This window comes from Aphis gossypii, unplaced genomic scaffold, assembly GCF_020184175.1.
Source record: "Aphis gossypii isolate Hap1 unplaced genomic scaffold, ASM2018417v2 Contig00583, whole genome shotgun sequence".
In the NCBI taxonomy this organism is placed as follows: domain Eukaryota; kingdom Metazoa; phylum Arthropoda; class Insecta; order Hemiptera; family Aphididae; genus Aphis; species Aphis gossypii.
Window position 1 is genome coordinate 9,611 of NW_026083177.1, and position 20,112 is coordinate 29,722.

Sequence of the window (20,112 nt, forward strand, 5' to 3'; positions counted from 1 at the left end):
TCAGTATCAACTATTTTAAATGGATATCAAGTATGTAATTTAATGTTATATTATGATTTGAATAATACTTTGCTTTTTTTTATACTACTTATTTGTTTTTTAATTTATAGTTTGATACACATAGTCATGAATTAGAATCATTATCAAATTCATTTAAATGGAAAAATGACCCAACTATTTTTTTAAAAATAGCCCGTTTAACTCCAGAAATGATAAATATGATTTTAAAATTGGGCCCATGTCAACCAAAAGCTAAAGATTAACCAAATTCTCAATTTCCCAAAGTTGGTAACAGATGCTTTCATGAAGCTTGGTATTACAGAAAGTTACCTGATGGAACCATGATGCATAGAGATTGGTTACTTATTCTCCTGATATAAACCGAGTATTTTGCTTACATTGTATGTTATTTGGAAAGAAAAGTAAGAAAGCCTGGGTATCAGATGGATTTTGTAAATTCCAAAATGGGTCTATATCCTTAATGAGTCACGAGACTACTGATGCACATGTAGAAGCTTCACTTAGAGTAAAAATGAGGGAATTAACGTTACCATTAATACCATCAATAGTTGAAGAGCAAAAGAAACAAGTAGCCTTTAATCGTGAAATAGTAGGACAGTTGATAGAAATAACTAAATATCTGGGATACCACTCATTGGCTTTTCGAGGTCATCGAGAACATTGGTCGAATATCAATAAAGGTAATTTTAAAGATTTGGTCGAGCTTTTGGCAAAGTATTCTCCAGCTATTTCAATTAATATTTCAAATCTTCAAATAAGTGGCAGAAAAGAACTTTCATTTATATCTTGGCAACGTCAAAATTTACTTATAAATGTTCTAGCACAAGAAATATTAGTTATTATTAAATTTGAGATCCAAAATGCTAAATTCATCAGCATAAGTATAGATTCTACTTTTGATATATCTAAAAGAGAACAAGTTTCATTTGTGATTCGGTATACAAAAGAAGAAAAAGTATTTGAAAGACTGATTTCCATCAAAGAATCAATATTTACTACTGGCCAAGCTCTTTTTGATCTGTTTATAAAAGTTATGGAGTACAATCATTTAGATTGGAAAAGTTACTTAGTTGGACAGTCTTACGATGGGGCAGCCAGCATGCAAGGTAAATACAATGGCCTACAAACAAAAATCAAAGAGGTAAATCCTCAAGCAATATTCGTTTGGTGTCATGCCCATAGACTTGATTTGATAATAACGTCTGCAGTTGGTTCATGTGCTAAAGCTGTCGATTTATACGGAAATATGGAAAAACTATTTACTTTTATCAGTTGTAGTAAGAAACGAATTTCTATGTATCGTGAAAAACAAAAAAAACTATATCCAAATTTCAGTGGTCTATAAATAACTCAAAAAAAGTCAAAATTTTTTGAAAAATTAACTATATACAGATACTACTAACATTAACATTTGGTGAAAATTTCAAGTATTTTCAGTGATTAGTTTTTGAATAACAACCATAAAAAAAAAAAATCGATTTGGTCGAAAACTGGTTTTGAGTAAAAATTGCCGTTTTTCCGTCATTTTTTTTTTGTTTTTCTCGATTTTTTTGAAAACTGTTGGAAAATGTTAACTTTTTACCTCTATAATGCACCAAGGATATTCACTTTTACATCGTAAACCACCCCCATAGTTTGAAATTGGAGCATTATTTCGACTAGTTATGCTGTACACAGACACAAAAAAAAAAAAAAACACACACATCATTGTAAAATTAATACGTTCAGAATCTAAAAAAAATGTGTATGGAACTTTATAGATTTTATATTACTAACATATTATAATAAGTAACAATATTATTTGTATTAACTAATTTACCATATAAGGAATTATTGTAATCAACATATTATACTAACCACATATTTTATTGGAATTATCAAATCTATTATAATCATTATATTAGGTATATTATTTACTAACACTATACTTTATTGTAATCACAATTATAAATTATAAGAAAACTAACAAACAAATTTAAACATTGAATTATATTATAACCAAATATTTAATCTAACTATTTAATCATTGATTATATTATAATCAAAATATTTAATCAAACTATTTAACCATTATATTGTAATCAAACCATACTTAATCAAAACTATAGATATAACATATACATCATAAATTCATATTATATAACGAAAATATTTTAAATGTAAAAGCATACAGTTAATTGTAATGTATGTACTCATCAGAAGAACTTGTGGATAATTGTCTTTTTGTTTTTATAGATTTTATGGTTTTATTGGATTTCATAGGTTTTAGATCTTCCTCATTAATTATGACATCATGAACTGTCATACTTTTCCAGCTGGTACCTGTAACTTTTTTCTTCTTTTCACATTGCTTGTGCCAAGACAATCATATCGTTTGGCTTCCAGCTGTTCTAGAAATTCTTCACCTATTACATTATTGTCAACTTCAGTTAGATTATGTGGTAGGCGATCAAGTAGAGTTTGTTTATTTAAAGGGTAGATTCCACATTTTTTAAAACCTGAAATTAAATTTTGAGTTTTATTTTCATTCAATTTATTCATAAGTTCTTTTAATAGTGTTGGAAATAAATCCTTAGGAATTGTTGGATACTTTGAACCAGATTTCGATTCTTTCCAATGTGTTAATATACTTCTCCATAGTTTCTTCATTGGGCCGAAGAAGGCCACATCTTATGGCTGGGTAATATGAGTTGTATTTGGTGGTAAACATACAAATTTTATATTATACTGCTCACAGAGTTGAAGAACTTTTACACTAATATGTGAGGATAGGTTGTCACCTATTAAAACACCAGGTCCATTTTCTTGTTTTACTTCTGTCAAAAAAATAAACTCAAATCAATCTTAAATGTCATTGAGTCAAACCATCCACTTTTTGTGCGATTATAGCGAACATGTTCTGGTCCACCTTTTGTCCAAGTTGTCCACATATGTTCAGCCTTGTACACCACATAAGGTGCAAGGCATTTACCCTCTGCATTGCCACAGAACATCACTGAAGTTGAGCTCTTACTAAAATTACACATTTTTTCTACATATTTCATTCCTCGGTTGCATATAACTTTTTTGTTTCCAGGATAGGTTAAATCACTTTGATTTGTTTCGTCATAGTTCCAAATTCTGGATGGTGGAACATCTTTAATTACAACACTTAGATTATCCATGTATGAATTTATTTCATTAATACCAACTTGAGCTCTGACTCTTTTTATGTTTAAACTCATACGAACTGATAGATTCTTATGCCGACTTAAAAACGATTCAGTCCATTCATACCCTGGAAGATTATTTTTAAATTTGTTTATTTTAACTCCTTTTTTATCCAGGTAATTTTTAACACAAATTCGAAAGTCAAATTCTACAACTAAAAACCCGTAATCTGCTAATTTTATCAAATGTTGTCGAAAGCTTTTTCTTCTGTTTCTGTAAATGTACGAGAGCGACCCACAGGTTTTGGGTGACTTCCTTTCAATTTATTTTTTATTGTGGATCTTGGAATACAAAAATGTGCTGCTGCCTCACGCTGAGTCATTTGACGTGAAATTATATTTTGTATACATTCTTGTAAGGCATCTGGAGAATAATCTACATATTTTCTTGTTCCAAAATTTTTTCTGAGTTTTCGTGGCATGTTTTCTAATAAATAAAAACCACAATGGCTTAGATTAAAAGATTTGATAAAATAAAAACAAATAAATAAAACGCCAATTAAAATAAAAACTACTATAATCGATGTTCACAATACCAAACACAATTTGAAAATTTATGTTGTGTAACTTTGGCCCAACTTAATTTTTGGGCCAAAGTTACACAAAAGTATGGGACAATGTTTGACCAAAATGATAATGTAATATTATTCAATATTTTAACAAAGTTAGTGTTTTTAAACCACTATATCCTATTTCTATAATACATTTTGTACATGAAATTGACTTACCTAAGAATTTTAATGTTAAATGATACTTGAATAATGACAAAGTAGTCACGTATAATTTTTTTGATGTTTTGATAACAGCTTTTATCAATTTCACTAAATGAAGTTGTGAACGATGATTAATATACTAATCATTAAATATTGAAACCACTACTCCTACCTACAATTTGGTACAATTTTGAAGAAATTACATAAGATAGTTCATCTGTTATGGCATAATTAAACTTTTTCTTTTTTTGGGCCAAAATTACACTTAAGGGATAATGTTATCCCAGTTTACCTAGTACCTAGTTGATGCCCACTCTTAAAGATATGACAGTACATGTTATATAGTTTTATTATAGTATATCTATTTGTGTCCAAAGGATTCAGTCATTTTTATCATGATAAATAAATAACTATGTTAAACATTGTTACAAACTTTAAATACCCATAACTTAAGTTAAAAATAAAATGTAAATAAATATCTACCTATAATAAGTAGAGATGGGAATTTTACCGTAAAATTTTTTTTAGTAAATTTACCGGTAAATTTTACGTAAATTTACGTAAAATAATGTAAATTTTTAATACTGTGTAATGTTTTTGATTATTAAATTTAATACGAACTCAATAACATTTTTATTACGAAGCTAACCAATGTACCACCTGCCCTGTACCACTTAATACAATTTATATATTATATGTATTATAATTCATATGTATGGTGAATACATTATGTGATCTTGAAATATTATTTCAACTTAGGAAAAGATAACCAGTTTATAACTATAAATAATATACTTAATAAAGTAATTACATTGATTTTTATTAATAAAATGTAAGTTTACACGTTAAAGTGTGATTCATAAAACTCATCGTCACTTAAAATATTATGCTCATCTGATCAGTTATTTGATTCAACTATATCATCTGTATTATAATCTTTTTCTGTTGTATCTTCACTATCATCTTCATCTACAATAGCATCACAATTTCCTATATCTCTAACTGTTCCTAATTTCCTTACTGACTGAATATTGTTATTGGTTACTAAATTGTTAGAGCTGGTAGAAGTTGATGGTATTATTTCATTGTAACTTTTATCCGGTTTTAAAAAATCAATATTATTCATATTAGCTTGAATAAATAGTAATTTCGAAGCATTTATGTTTGTTAATCGGTTTCTTTTTTTATTGTGAATGTTAGAATAAACACTGAAGGATCTTTCAGTTGCAGCTGAAGATGCTGGTAAAGAAAGTATAGCAGAAGCAACTTTAGAGAATTGTGTATTAGTGCAGATTCCGTTCCACCAAGTCCTTGCATCAATTTCATTACTGTGGCACCATACAATATTTTTAGCCCAAAAACCTTCATGTGCACGAAATTCTGCAACTTCAATCATTATCTTAAAAAAAAAATTAAACCTTTTATTATTAAAAATAGCTAAATGATAACTTTCAAAACAAATTTTTTTGGACAATTTTATCAATTTTACTTACTTTATCATAGTCTTTAGCTTTGAGTAGAACTTTTGCCACTTTTATAATATACAATATACCTTCAACATCACGGCCATCTTTTAAGTTTTTTCCTTGATATTTTGGGTCAACTAAATTTGCTGCAAAATGAACTGGATGTATAGCCATATTATAACGTTCATCAATCTTTTTAAGCAAAATTCTTCCTTCCACTTCAAGTAACGGGGAAATAGGAATATTTGTTATAAAATGTTGTTTGATTTCATTAAAAGCTTCTGGTACTACAGAAATTTTTGGCGAATCACTTTCAAGAATGGTAATCCAATTAACTATTGGTCGAACAAGTATGATACAATTTTCAACATATTTCCAATATTCGTCTGACAATATTTTTCGTTTCACAGTTTTATCCAATTTTTCAATTATCTTAACCAAATTAAAAATTAACATAGATAATTAAGTGTTTATGATAAAATATTTAATTTTTTTTTAATTTTACTAACATTTATATCATCAGAAACTGCCAAATGTTGTAGAGTGCTTTTATTTTTTATAAGACTTTCTAAACAATTTATGAATGAGCCCCATCTGGTTTTTACTGGAAGTTTGAGGGAACATTTGATATTTTTTTCTTTTTGAATACTTGTAAAATTGGCTATAAAATTGATTATTAAAATTTGAATGAGTACAATGATTATAATTTAAAAAATAAAGTAAGTATACAGTTAAAATATTAAATAATATAAAATGTATAATTCAATGTTGCAAACCTTTCAAAATGTGGGTGCTAGTTATATTTTTAATGATAGCTTTGGATATGTTCTCAATCACGAAACATGTTTTCACTTTCACGACATCTAACATTAACAAGTTTAAGGTATGTGACGCACATGAATAATAAGCTATAGGTAAACTTTTGAATTTTTCATCGGCTTGCAATAATTTCCAAGCTTTTTTCATATTACTAGCATTATCAGTTATAACGTTAAGACACTTTTCTTTACCCAACTCATTGATTACAGAACCTATTTCATCAGCAATGTATTCAGCAGTATGGCGGTTAGAACCACAATCAATTGATTTAAATACAAATGGTTGAGGTGTTGTTACTATTATGTTCATTATTGATTCATTTCTGAAAAAAAATTAACACATTAGAAAAATAATTTCAAAACGAATTGTAAAAAAAACACTTTAATGGAGTATCTAAGTAGTATTTTAAATACCTATATTAGAAATATCAAATAGGTGTAGTACCTATTTAAAATATATATTTTTTTATCATTAACTTTTAACATAATAATATAATACTTTAATTATCTTATATATAAAAATGAATCGCAAAATGTGTTGGTAAGCGCATAACTCAACAACCCCTGGACCGATTTGGCTGAATTTTTTTTTTTAATTGAAGAGCTCATTGCGGAAAAGGTTCTTACGGACGAAAAATTTGAGAAAGTTATCGGATTAGAGAAATATGACGAGGTGGTGATGAAATTACAGAAGCGCCATCTATCCAGCAAATAGTCAACTAAATTATTTTTGGTAGTCAATGGCAACCATTTAAATAAAATAAATCATTTATTTAAAATGTTTTTAAAAATGCATGCAAATAGACATACAAACTTAAATCGTTGTCATAGTAAAAAAAGAAATTAAAAATCTATATATATATAAATGGAGACAAAAATGTATAAAAATTCATCAATTGAGAACAGCTGAACCGATTTCGCGAATTATTTTTTAGGAGTATTTGTTATTGTCTGGAGAAGGTTTTTACGAAAGAAAACTTTTAAAAAGTCAACCGAATAAGTAGAAAAAGTGCAAAATCTATTCATTGATGTCTGGGATTTGAACTCGAAACCATTGTCTTTATTTACTCTATGGTAGACGTAGACATCTAAACATCAGATCGATGTACAATCAATATAATCTATGGTTTCTATAGTTATTTTAGTTTGGAAATTTGAAATTTGTTGAGTGAATTTTTTTTTAGTTCACAATAATCTATCTATCTTCTATCTTTATATATATGAAAATAGAGACAAAAATGTATAACATTTCATCAATTGAGAACGGCTGGATCGATTTCGCTCATTCTTATTTTGTTTGGGTCGTAATTTCTAGGAGAAGGTTCTTATGTAAGAAAAAGTTAAGAAAATTGCACGGAAAATTAAAAAAAAATACGATGAAAAAAAAAATACCTATGACTACTATTACTATTATTATTATTATTATTACTATTTTATTTTCGGTAATCATGGTAACAATTTTTTTGTTATTATTATTTATTTTCCCCATTTTTGTAACATTTTTCACTGATGATTCGCTCCTATTGGTCGCAAGAGAAGGTGCTTATGTAGTACAATTTTAGGAAAATCCACCAAAAAACTTCGGAATCTGGATGTAAAAAAACAACAACAACTATCACTGCAGTCCAGCAAGAAAATAAACTATATTAAGGTCACTATTGATTATGATTGAATATAATAATTATAGACCTGTTGTTATATTTTGTTAAAACCATAACAACAAAAATAAGAATTAACAAAATAAGTCAATGTCTACAGTAAATTTCAAATTCACAGCAATAAACTAACATAACAAGTTATACCAAGTTTTATTGTTTTACCAACAGGTAAAATGTATTTTTTTATTTAAAAACCACGAGATGGCACATTATTGTATTTTACCCACCGTAGTAAAATAAAAAAATGATATAACTTTGAAACTTAAGTGTTAGAAATTATAAGCTTACGTACACATCTCTCGGGGTCCGCAATCCACCACGTGTGGATTGCCTACATTAATATACTCCTCGCATAATCATAAGAGAGTCTCACGGCAACGGCAAGCAGAATGACTATAATATTATGACTTGAGTAACTCACTGTCTAATAAACGTAGAGCCTGAACAATGATAGATCGATGCTTACAATTTACACGGTACATTCGTAAAATCGTACCACAAATTTAGTGTGCAATAAGAAAGCATTTTACAAAATTCGCATATTAAGGTGGTGGTTTTACAAGATTTTTGAGAATCAAAACGGTCAATGAAAATGTCTAAGTTTTGAACACCGTTAAACCGAATATTAAATAACAAATTAATCAAAATTCGAATCATATTATATAGAATTGGCATTTTTAACGGGCAACGAAGTGCACGGAGCCAGCTAGTTATATGATAAAATTTAGATAGTTAAGTATTTTACTTAACTATATTATAATATAATAATAGAAAATAAGGATATAATATTACAGTTATTAATATAATATTAAAGTGTATTAAAGGCCAGATGAGGAAGGAGAAGAATATAAAAAAGATATTTTTTTAAATATACCAAATAAAATTGTTAAAAGCTGGTGTTTGACACAATAGAAATAAATACATTAACCCCAATGCCTTAGGGTCATCTATGAATTTGACCTTTTGTATATATTATATACTGTACTTACAACTTTAGTTGGTATAAGTGTAGAGCTAATACACATTTATCTAATTGTTGCATAATCATTACTTAGTCACTCATTACTTATTAGGAAGAAGATATAGTTAAATGTAATCATTTATCTAAAAAGAAATACATGATTGATATTACACACCTTATATTGCTCCAACCATCTAATTGAACTGCATAAACTTTGGATTCTAAAATTTTTTCATAGACTTTGTCATAGGTTTTTAAATATTCTTTTTCTAAGAGTGTAGTTGATATTGTTTTTCTTGTTGGTGGATTATAAGTAGGCCTAAGTGTTTTAAAAAATTTCAACCAGTTCTGATTTTCCACAATTGAGAATGGTGTATAGCTGATGTAAATATAGCTCTTGATAATAATTCATCCAAATGGTCCTAGGATTAATGAATTATGAATAATAAATTTAGACATTGATTACAATTAATACATACATTAATACAATTAGGTAGGTACATAATATTGTTTTATAGAATATGTATTTAACATTTTTATATTTTTTATATAAAAAAAAACAATACAAATATTATTTTTTCAATAAATATAGAAAGGTATTGACTATCAAGTACCAAAGCTTGTTCTTGACTTAAATTTTTGCCCATATTCTATCATTTTATAACTTAAAACTAAAATATTTAAATGATAGGTTACCTTTTCTTCCCCTTTCATAGTATCAATAAATTTTAGTAAACTCTGATTTTTATGGGTAATTTCAGTCTGAGAAACATCCATTGAACTCTGATTTGTATCAATTATCTGAGAAACATTAAAGGGAACTGCAGATTCAGTACTTTGCTCATTTTCATGAATATTTCCTTGAAAATTAAAATTAAAATAATGTAATTTTTGAAACTACAACCATAGTCTAATTTTATTATAAAGTAGGTTATGTATTTTTTCTTAAAATATATAATATTAAGATTAAGAACTTTAATTAGGTATAACTTTTAAGGTTTTCATTTCGTTAAAAAAAAATAGAATAAGTAAGTCATTTTGATTACACATATAAAGTGACACAACAAATAACCTACATCAGACTGATATTAAAATGTTTTGTGCATCAAGAAAGTGAGTCCTGTATTGTAAATCTGATGCGAGGCTATAGGCCCAGAGCCAGTTGTTAATAGTGCCTACCTGACTTTCCATTTATAAATATTAGGTATTCTAGGATATATTTTTTGTATAATATATAATATGCATTTTATATCAAAACTATCTTGTGTGTGAATAGACCAAATAATGGACATTAATTCAATACTTAATTATCAAAGGCAATAAACACATTAGTTGTCAATAATTTTACTAGAGTATGAACAAATTTCCGTAGTGCAAATTTATGCAGGATTTGGGTAAGGTCATAAATAATAAAAAATATTAAAACTTAACATGTCCACTACCCTAGATAAATTAATAAAAATTAAATGAACATTGAACATACTTTATATTATGTCTTAAAAAATTATTTATTTTTACAATTTTTTTGAAATTATGTTAATTTTTAATTAATACTTTATGGTACAAAAATCTTTTAATATTGCATAAAAAATGACACTATCATAATAATTATTAAAAAAAAAAAATTCAATTTGCCAATTTAGGTTAATAAAAACTCCAGAGCCCTAATTATGGAAAATAGTGAATCAATAACTTAACTTAATTATTTAAACATATAATTAACTAATAATGTAACAATCAACAAATTTTACAAATGTTGAAGTAGTTGGTCTTGATGCTGCTGCGTTGTTGCTTTTTTTTTTTTATCTGAATGCAACTAAAAAAAAAAAACATTAAATTATTTATAGAAATAATTTATTCTACATGTTATATATAAAAAAAAATATTTATTCATACTTATTAAGTTATCAGGTGAGATGTACTTTGCTGTGACTAACCAAAATAACAAATTGTATTTGTTCATCCAATGTTGTTATAGATATTTGAATTAAAAGTTAATACCTACTACTAATTACAGTTGAAATTTGACAGAAAACAAAATTAATTTTTTAAAAAATAAGCAAAAATTATGATTAACATCAAATTATTTATTTCATAAAATAAATTCATACTTACATAATAAATTGTTTAGTTTGTTTGAAGGTTAAAATATAATATGTAAAGAAACATGAATATTTTATTCTTTTATAGTCATTAGATACCAGTAGCAAGCAATGCAAATTTGCATTAATTGTTGGTCAAATTGAGCTGCATTATCATGTAGTTCACTGTATTTTTTGATTAATTATATAAACTCTACTAATTGCCACTGAAATAAAATTAAAATATTTAAACCTCGGTTATTATTGTCAATAATATGTATAAATCACTTAAAAAAAAAATAATAAAATTCTAATATATTAATTTTAAATTGAACTTACCAATAAATTATACAAATAAAGTTTTCGGCAAAGTATGAAATCTGATTTCCATAAATAATGTATACATAATAATATTGTTGATTGGACAGAAGTAAATTTATAATTAACTTCAAATTTATTAACCAAATTACAACATTAAAACGCCATCAAAAAATATGTACAATAGGTATACATTAGAATAATTGGCTTAAACTTTAAATTTATATTTTAAATAGGTAATAGGTACACATAATTTAGTATTTACTTAAAACGTATACTTTGGTTAAACATTCAATGAATAGTAATTAATTAATAAATAATAATTAATATTCAATATTTGATAATGGGAAACTAACATTAACGATTAACCAATAACCACATGTTTTCAGAAACAGTTTGCCGGCATTTATTATTGTTTATCTACTAATATTTGATAAGAACGTATACCACGTATCAGTAACCATGTGTAACCATGATGGTAAATTATAAAATGTTATTTTTATACTTTAAAGCTGATACAGCCGCGCTGCTGCTGGCTAGTCGTTCACTGACACTCGGTGTTCCGGTGGGAGTGAAGATTGGACATAGTATTGTTTATCTATTGTGTTATTATCGATTATGACCGTTATAGGTATTGTTAAATTGAGATAAAATTTCGTTTTGACTTCTGGTTTTTACTGTTGGGTTTGTGAAATTGCCCAGTAGCAGTAAGTTAAACGAATATTGAAGCATTAATAAGTCGCAAACGGATTACTCAAATTAAATTCTATAAATGTTAAAATTATTTTTTCAGTATGTTTATATGTTTTCGTTATCGAAAATAGGTATTGCAATTTGAAAATCGAAAGTTGATAGTGTTTTATCAAATAAGGGAGGAAGTTAAGATTATCAAAATTGTAACAAAGTGTAAAATAGTAAAACTTAGAAAGTTAAAAAAAAAAAATTATTTTAAAATTCCTAATACTTCCCGAGATATTAACTGGTTCACGATAAAAAAATCACCCTGTATTATATATATATATATATATATATAATATAATTATTGCTATATTAATATATTATATGTACATCTCTATTTTTATAATTGCGGAATACGTATATATATGTATATTGTTCTAAAAGAACTGGCGCCAACCAAATTACCAGTACACAATTTGCATAGCATTCAAACATTTTTCACACGATGTTTGAGATTTTAATCTTTTGACTATATATCTATTAACATTAATACATAAAACATAGTTATAAAACAATATTCACTTTATTAATCTACTTAATATATTATACTAAATTTTATTGTTGATGCATATTAAGTAAATGTGTAAATTATAGTGAAGATTCCATTGTAAAATGTAGGTATGAACCAAACAATTTTTATAATATAGTATTTACCCTGCTAAAAAATAAACCACGCATTCAAAAGCAGTTGAATCTGTAGTTTTACAATAATTGTGGTCTTGGAACATATCATCCAAATCCCATTGGCCATCTTCAACAATGCCATCATTTTTTTTTTTTAATATGTTAATTTTAAAAGATCTCTCAGAGTTTATATTCTGTTTGCTAACTATGTCTCTAAGATGACATATGCTAATAACAGGAACATTATCTAAAACATTAAAATAAATTAAGGTTATAAGTTTCAGATTTTGGTGGTTTCATTATACTATATTATACGGATAGCATTCTGTACAGTTGTAAAAATGTGGTGGTACTAGGGTGGTCATTAGGACCAGCTACTTGCCGTGTAATTCCAAAAAAATTCTGAAATCATAATTTTATAGATATTAAATTCAGTTTTAATATTCAAAAATAAATTATCTTTATATGTTACTTCTAAACAATCTAGGTTCATTTTTTCTGTGAGGACATATTTGCAATCACAGCAATTATGTACCTCGTACCAAAAACTCGAATCAGTGGATCACCTTTTACAACTTATGATATGTCGTCTGATGCCATTCTAGGAAACACTTCTTCAACTAGCTTGGTATCCTCGCTTGAAAAAGCTAACAGGAGGGATTGATCATTCGCCTGGATGTTTTTACATTTACCATCAATTTCATCTTTTTTTAAAGTAGATTTTCTTAAATGCCGCCTCAGATAGTTCTTTTTAAAAAATCCAATAATTCAAAACAAAATTTACATGGTAAGAAATTTATAGTAGTTAATGGTTCGCAAACTCATTAGGCCTTCGTACAGTTTTGATTTTTTGAGCACCACCTATGTTATTAATTACTTCACTTACGGAGTTGGTCAACTAAATGTTTTCGCTCTTTTAAGCCTTTTTTTAGAGCTAAATATTTTTGAGCTTACGTTTCTTCAGCATGTTTTCTTGAAAGGTGTCGAGTAAAGTTTGTAACTTGTTCTTCACAAAATTAACATGAATCCTTTTTATCTCAGATTCTTTTGTTTGATACGGCCGTCTTTTTCGATATTTCTATGGGCGTTGTTGTTATCTTCTACTTTACCTTGTACTGATATTGATGGTATTTTGGAATCGAGCGATTTAACACTTGTATCTAAGTCAATCGATTTTTTTGAAGAATCATCGTGTTCATCTACAAATGAAGTACCTGTAACTTACAGATAGCTTGTAAGACGACTCGGAATCTTCATAGAATGATGAAACGGAAAGTTAATCCGAAGCTGGCATTATTTTCAAATCCGTAAAGGTCAATGACGAGTCTAAAATAATGAAAAAAATTAAATTAAACTATAAAAATATCAATTTTTTAATTTATGAACGTTATAGGCTATATGTAAGGTTTTAGAGTTTCTGAAATACACGACCTGTTAATACTTGATTGGTAAATGTTAAACATTCCAATTTGTAATATAGATATCGTTATTCATTTACAGGGGCGTACCTAAAATTCTAAATAATAATTTTTGGTCCACTCGGCCACATCACAAAAAAAAAAAAAAATGATATTTTTATAATTTTATTAAAACAATAAATTAATATGTAAATATTATGATAGTTGATAATTGATCACGTCTTTATAAATACATTAAAACCGTTGTATGATTTTTCTGCACAATCAGTTTTTTAGTGAAAAAAAAATAACAGTCGCTATGTTAGTGAAATATTACAATTTTGTGAACTGGTTATTTTCACATAACAAACATTTCAATATATTATAGTAAACATTTTTTTTTCATACAAAGCAAACATGTTTTTTCCCAACTTCTTTAAAACCCTATTAAGTTTCTACTTCATTTTTTAATATTCTTTTTTAGACATGTTATTATTATCATCACTATCAAAAATATTTATCGCGTTATCTACGTCGGGTTTGAACAGCGATAGATGCATTTGTTAATGGATAGGATACTGTGCAAGGCAAGTTTTTAAACTGTTTACTTTAAAATGATAATTTATAATAATAAAATCACTTTTTTTTCGTATATTATCGTTGTGTTAAAATCATAAACAATAGATGGAACTTAATATTTTGATGTTCATGTTAGGGACGAGTCGCGAGTTATGTTATGTAGCATATACTGCGGAAATGACTTGTTGCACATTTTTCTCAATAATGATAATTAATATGAACATAACTGCCGCAACGAAAAAGGTCGTAACTCGATTTTTTTCAATTTTTAATTAATACTGCCATCTGATGAAGGATTTATCACTGTATCTCCCACGAAAACGGTCGTAACTTCAATCAAAGAGATTAGAAATAAAATAATTTTATAATGTACTGAAATCATGATTTCCAATGAAAACAACAGTATGTACTGATACGACCATAGTCTATAATCACGGAACCGGCGAATATGGTCGTTTCGGTTACGTACCACCTAGATGGCTAGATCCCGTGACAAGTAGATCCACGTACGTCAACTAGATCCAATTGGACATTTAGAACCTCAAAGACATTTTAGATTCCATATTAGCTATAATCTTCCTCGACATTTAGATACTCAGTTATTGGCGGTAATTTTAAAATTTCTAAAATTTAAAAAATATATTTAAATATTATGATAATTAATATTTTTTTTTATATATATATAAATACAAATTACTATCTACTATTAAAAATTAAAGAAATTATAAAATATAAGTAAGTTCTATGGTGTTTGTAAAATCTCTAATTTCATTAATTATATGCATCGAATTTGATTCGATAGGTATTTTAAAAAAGTAGTAATATTATTAATATTTCATCATATTCTAATCTAATGCACACGATACATGAATTATCGATTAAGTTTATGTACCTATATTGTATATGTATGGTGACCAGACATTCTATTTTTCATAGGACAATTTTCTTTTTTGATGCATATCCTAGTGTTCTTAACAATGGTGTTAAGTACATAACATTTTGCTCTTTTTTATTATTAAAAATATTGGCTAATACATGTAAATCATTTTTATAATTTGGTGTAAATTTATATTTTATGGTTCAACTTAATGTATTCTAATCGGTTGGTAGCATATCTAGTTAATTTAATTATTTAATTTTTTATCTGTTTATGTTTCCTACCTAGTAACAATTTTTTGTATTTATTTATTTACATTTTACATTTGGTATTATCTTTTAAGAATAAATTTAATATTTATACTTAAAATTTTTATCATAAAGACACACATCAAATAAATTTACATTATAATTTCAAATAATTAGTTTTTACAGTAAGTAAAAATAATAATAATAATAAAGAGAGTAATCAAATGAAAAAAAATACAATTTTTATAGAACATAACCTATGGTATGAATAAACCTTGTAAAAATCTATAATAGTATACTTGTTGGGCAGTTATGATAGAAGATAAGCTAATTTTTAAAATTTACTTTTTTTTTTTAATTTTTTTATCTGATCATGTCTTTTTCAACAGAACTTGCCCAAATATTTACAATAAAAACTAAGTAAATTAAAACCTATAGTACACAAGGTGATTATTAATTTACAAGTCTTGTAAGGCTATACTTATACTTTTAATAATACATTTATTTTCGAATTTTAAAGTTTACTAGACCTAAAGATTATATTTTCAATGTTTATCCAATTAAGGGCCGGTTTTTCAATTGGCATAATAACTGCCAGTTAGTTAACCATCAGTTTAATTTAACTATCGTTTAAAATGCCAGTTAAATAGTGCACTGTTTATCAAATGAAATTGATGTGCCAGTTAATTAACTAGAGGTTAATCGTAAAATCAATATATCTTATGAATGGTCATACTGTAAAAAGTGGATTATCTTATTTTGCTTTAGCTAATATCAGCGATTGTGTTTTAAAAGTGCCGGTTGCGGGTTGATTTTACATAATATGTTTGTAGACTTGTACTTTGTAGTTGTGTAAAAATCTTTAATTTCTAATCTTTAATCCGTCTTTTAGTGAAGAATATAAAATGAGTGGGTTAAGTAAAAGGAAACATTCCAATAATTTCAGTTTTACCGAAACGGAACTTTTATTAAAAATTGCTCTTTCCAGGAAAATAGTGTTGGAAAATAAATCATCAAATGCTGTTACCTGGAAAGACAAAGAAAAGACTTGGGGAAAAATTGCTGAACAATATAACAGCCAATCACCAGGATCTGTAAGAATACATCATATTTTTGTACAATTGGTAATTAGTAGGTAAGTATTTAATTTATTTTACTTTAATAGCCAAGAACTGCAAGTTGTTCAAAACAAAAATATGACAACATAAAAAAAAATTTAAGAGGTACCAAATCTTAGCTTTTTGTTACTGGTGGTGGTCCTTTTAAAAATGTATCTGAACCTTCTACAGAACTTGAATCAGAACTATTCAGAACTATTCAAGTATCTGTTGAAGGAATTGACTGTGCGTTTGATTCTAACGTCATAAGTAAGTTAATTTACATTTTAATTTATTTAATTACAGTTACTTTTTTCTCGGTTCGATCATATCATGACTATATGTTATAATACTTAATTATTTGAGAAAACAATAATTATAATTGTAAATATTTAGCAAATTATGTATTATACTAAACAGCAGATAATTCAAATGGAATCATTGATCCAGTGTATGATCAATTTGAAATAGAAGTTTGGCCAACTGATGAAAATAATAAAAGCGAAGACCTTATCACAGAAGACATTTTGCAATCAAATACTAATGTCATATAAAGTGAGTTATATAAAATCAAAAGAAAAGAAATTACAACTTTACTATAAACATAATTAACTTACTCTTCTTTTATTATAGTACCAAGTGTATCAACGTGGACTTCTTCTGATTCTGTAAAATTATTAAGATCAAAACCAATAGCTACTGAGTTAAGTTTCAGTGTATCACCATCTAAAAAAAAAACAGGTAAATTATTTCTGCTCTGGTAAGTTGGTTTCAGATATGAGATGAACTTGTTTCAGGTAATATGTTACAAAAATTTGGTTATTTGAATCTATTTTGTGAATATATTTTTAATAGTTTATTATAGTTTATTTTTTATTATTTTTTTTACAAATAGGTATGAAGAAAAAAAAATAAGTACATTTTCTCCCCCTTAAGAAAAAAATGGATCATGGATGTACAGTAAAACCTCTATTAATGGACACCTCTCAATAGTGGACCCTTCCCAATAGTGGACACTTCTAAATTCCCCGGCAAAAATGTATGCGCATAATAGAAGTTATAACCTCCTAATAGTGGACGTGGACACAATAAACTGGTACCAAATTAAAAATTACCTCTCATAAATGGACACAATACATGTACATTTCGAAAAGTTTAATAAAAATACTATATTTATCTGTTATATTATATTCGTTCATATTTTATCTTATCTTAATGGTTTTCCTAATCGAAAAATTACTAATGGTTCGGTTATGTGTTCGGTCGTTAGTTGTGTGCAGAACATTGTGTGAACACGTACCTGCGTTAAAATGAATAATAATAAAAGAAAAAGATTGAACTTAGAAGAAAAATTAAATATTATTAAAACCAAGGAAACAGAAAATCTAAGTGTTCGTGTTTTAGCAGAAAGATTTTGCATAAGCAAGTCACAGGTAAATTTAAATATTTAATTTAAACACATACATATTTTGTTTTAATTTACCTAAAAATCATTTAATGAAAAATACAGGTGAATAACATTTTACAAGATGCGTGTAATTTGAAAAAATATTACGCTGAGAACGGCAATGAAGATATGAGGAGAAAATTTTCAAAGACATCGGATGGAGCACTTGTAGATAAAGTTACATTTGAATGGTTCTGTAGAGCCCGTTCATATAATTTACCTGTTTCTAGACCATTGCTCCAAGAGAAAGCACGAGAAGTTGCAAATGAGGTAGGTCTAGAAAATTTTAAAGCTTCAAATGGTTGGCTTCAAAAATTCCGAGAACGTCATAACATTTCTTTTAAAATATATGTGGTGAAGGTAACTCTGTTGATACAAGTGTCGTAGAAAAGTGGTTAGAAAATTGAAAACATTAATTTCAGATTATGAACCAAAAAATATATTCAATTGTGATGAAACAGGTTTATTTTTTCGAGCACTTCCTGATAAAACATTGTGTTTAAAAAACGAAATTTGTCGTGGAGGTAAAATAGCTAAAGATCGATTAACTGTTTTACTATGTGTAAATATGATCGGGGAATTTGAAACTCCGTTAATAATTGGAAAATCACTAAAACCACGTTGTTTCAAAAGTGTAAATGTATCAACGTTAGGTGTTAATTGGAAAGCTAACCGTAAGGCATGGATGAATCGAGATTTAATGACAGATTGGCTAATGTGTTTTAACAGAAAAATGGAGATGGAAAATAGAAAAATTATTTTATTTCTAGATAACGCTAGCTCACATCCTGATACATTAAACTTAAAAAATATAAAACTAATATTCCTACCTCCAAATACGACTTCGATTTGCCAACCACTAGATCAAGGAATTATTAAAAATTTTAAAGTTCATTATCGCCAACGATTACTTCGTCATATTTTATCTAGAGTTGATCAGAATGTAGAAAACAAATCTATAAACGTTTTAGATGCAATTTTTTGGATAAAGTCCTCATTAAAAAATATAAAACCAGAGACAGTCAAAAATTGTTTTAAAAAGTCGGGATTTTTATCGTTCGATACATCAGAATATGCAATGGAAAATGACAATGTTGCAAATTTGGACTTATTCTCAGAACCTAGTACTATCGAAATTGAGGACTATGTTTCTATAGATAATAATATCCTTACAGAAGACAATACATTAATCATATCAGATATAATCAATTGTAATCTAGACAATTTTAGTGAAAAAGAAACCGAACAACTCGAAGAACAAGAAGAAGAAGAAGAAGACGATTCGATATACAATCCAACGTTTGAAGAAGTTTGGAAACAATAAATATTTAAAAACATATTTTAAAAATAAAGAAGATGAAATCGCATTATCAATGGTAGCCAATTTACAAATTCATTTTGAAGATCAGAAAAAATTTACACAAAAAAAAATTACAGATTTTTTTAATTTTACATATCATTAAACATTTTTATAAGCATTTTTATACTATAAATTTTTTAATACATTAAATATACATACATAAACATACATATTTATATTATAATATACATACATAATAAATAATAAATTAATATTCCAATGTATATGTTCATATACAGTGTACATATAATATGTAACCTGCAATTTCCTATAGTGTCTCCCTATAGTGGACATTTAGTAATTTTTTGCAAATGTCCACTAAGTAGAGGTTTTCTCAATAGTGGACAACTCTCTATAATGGACAATTTTTAATTCCCCGTGGCTGTCCACTATATAGAGGTTTCACTGTATTATTATTATTTATTATTATTGTTATGGGGTTAGTCAAAGTTAATTATGATTTAAATTTAATGTTAAGAAATCCTATAATATTATAATAT

General features: G+C 26.9%; 1 protein-coding gene, 1 long non-coding RNA gene and 1 pseudogene across 2 annotated transcripts; all 3 read left to right on the top strand.

The window, feature by feature from the left end:
- Nucleotides 1-16,709: 16,709 nt before the first annotated feature.
- On the top strand, nt 16,710-17,607 carry LOC126554712 (uncharacterized). Its single transcript, XR_007606715.1, has 3 exons — nt 16,710-17,075; nt 17,226-17,360; nt 17,439-17,607. It is a non-coding gene; the product is annotated as an uncharacterized LOC126554712 (long non-coding RNA).
- A 508-nt stretch (nt 17,608-18,115) lies between these two features.
- Nucleotides 18,116-18,639, top strand: LOC126554714 (tigger transposable element-derived protein 4-like). The gene is made up of 2 exons (XM_050209758.1): nt 18,116-18,238; nt 18,316-18,639. The coding sequence occupies exons 1-2, from the start codon at nt 18,116-18,118 to the stop codon at nt 18,637-18,639; spliced, it is 447 nt and encodes a 148-aa protein (XP_050065715.1).
- A 114-nt stretch (nt 18,640-18,753) lies between these two features.
- LOC126554713 (tigger transposable element-derived protein 6-like) lies at nt 18,754-19,691 on the top strand (annotated as a pseudogene).
- The last annotated feature ends 421 nt before the right edge of the window (nt 19,692-20,112 follow it).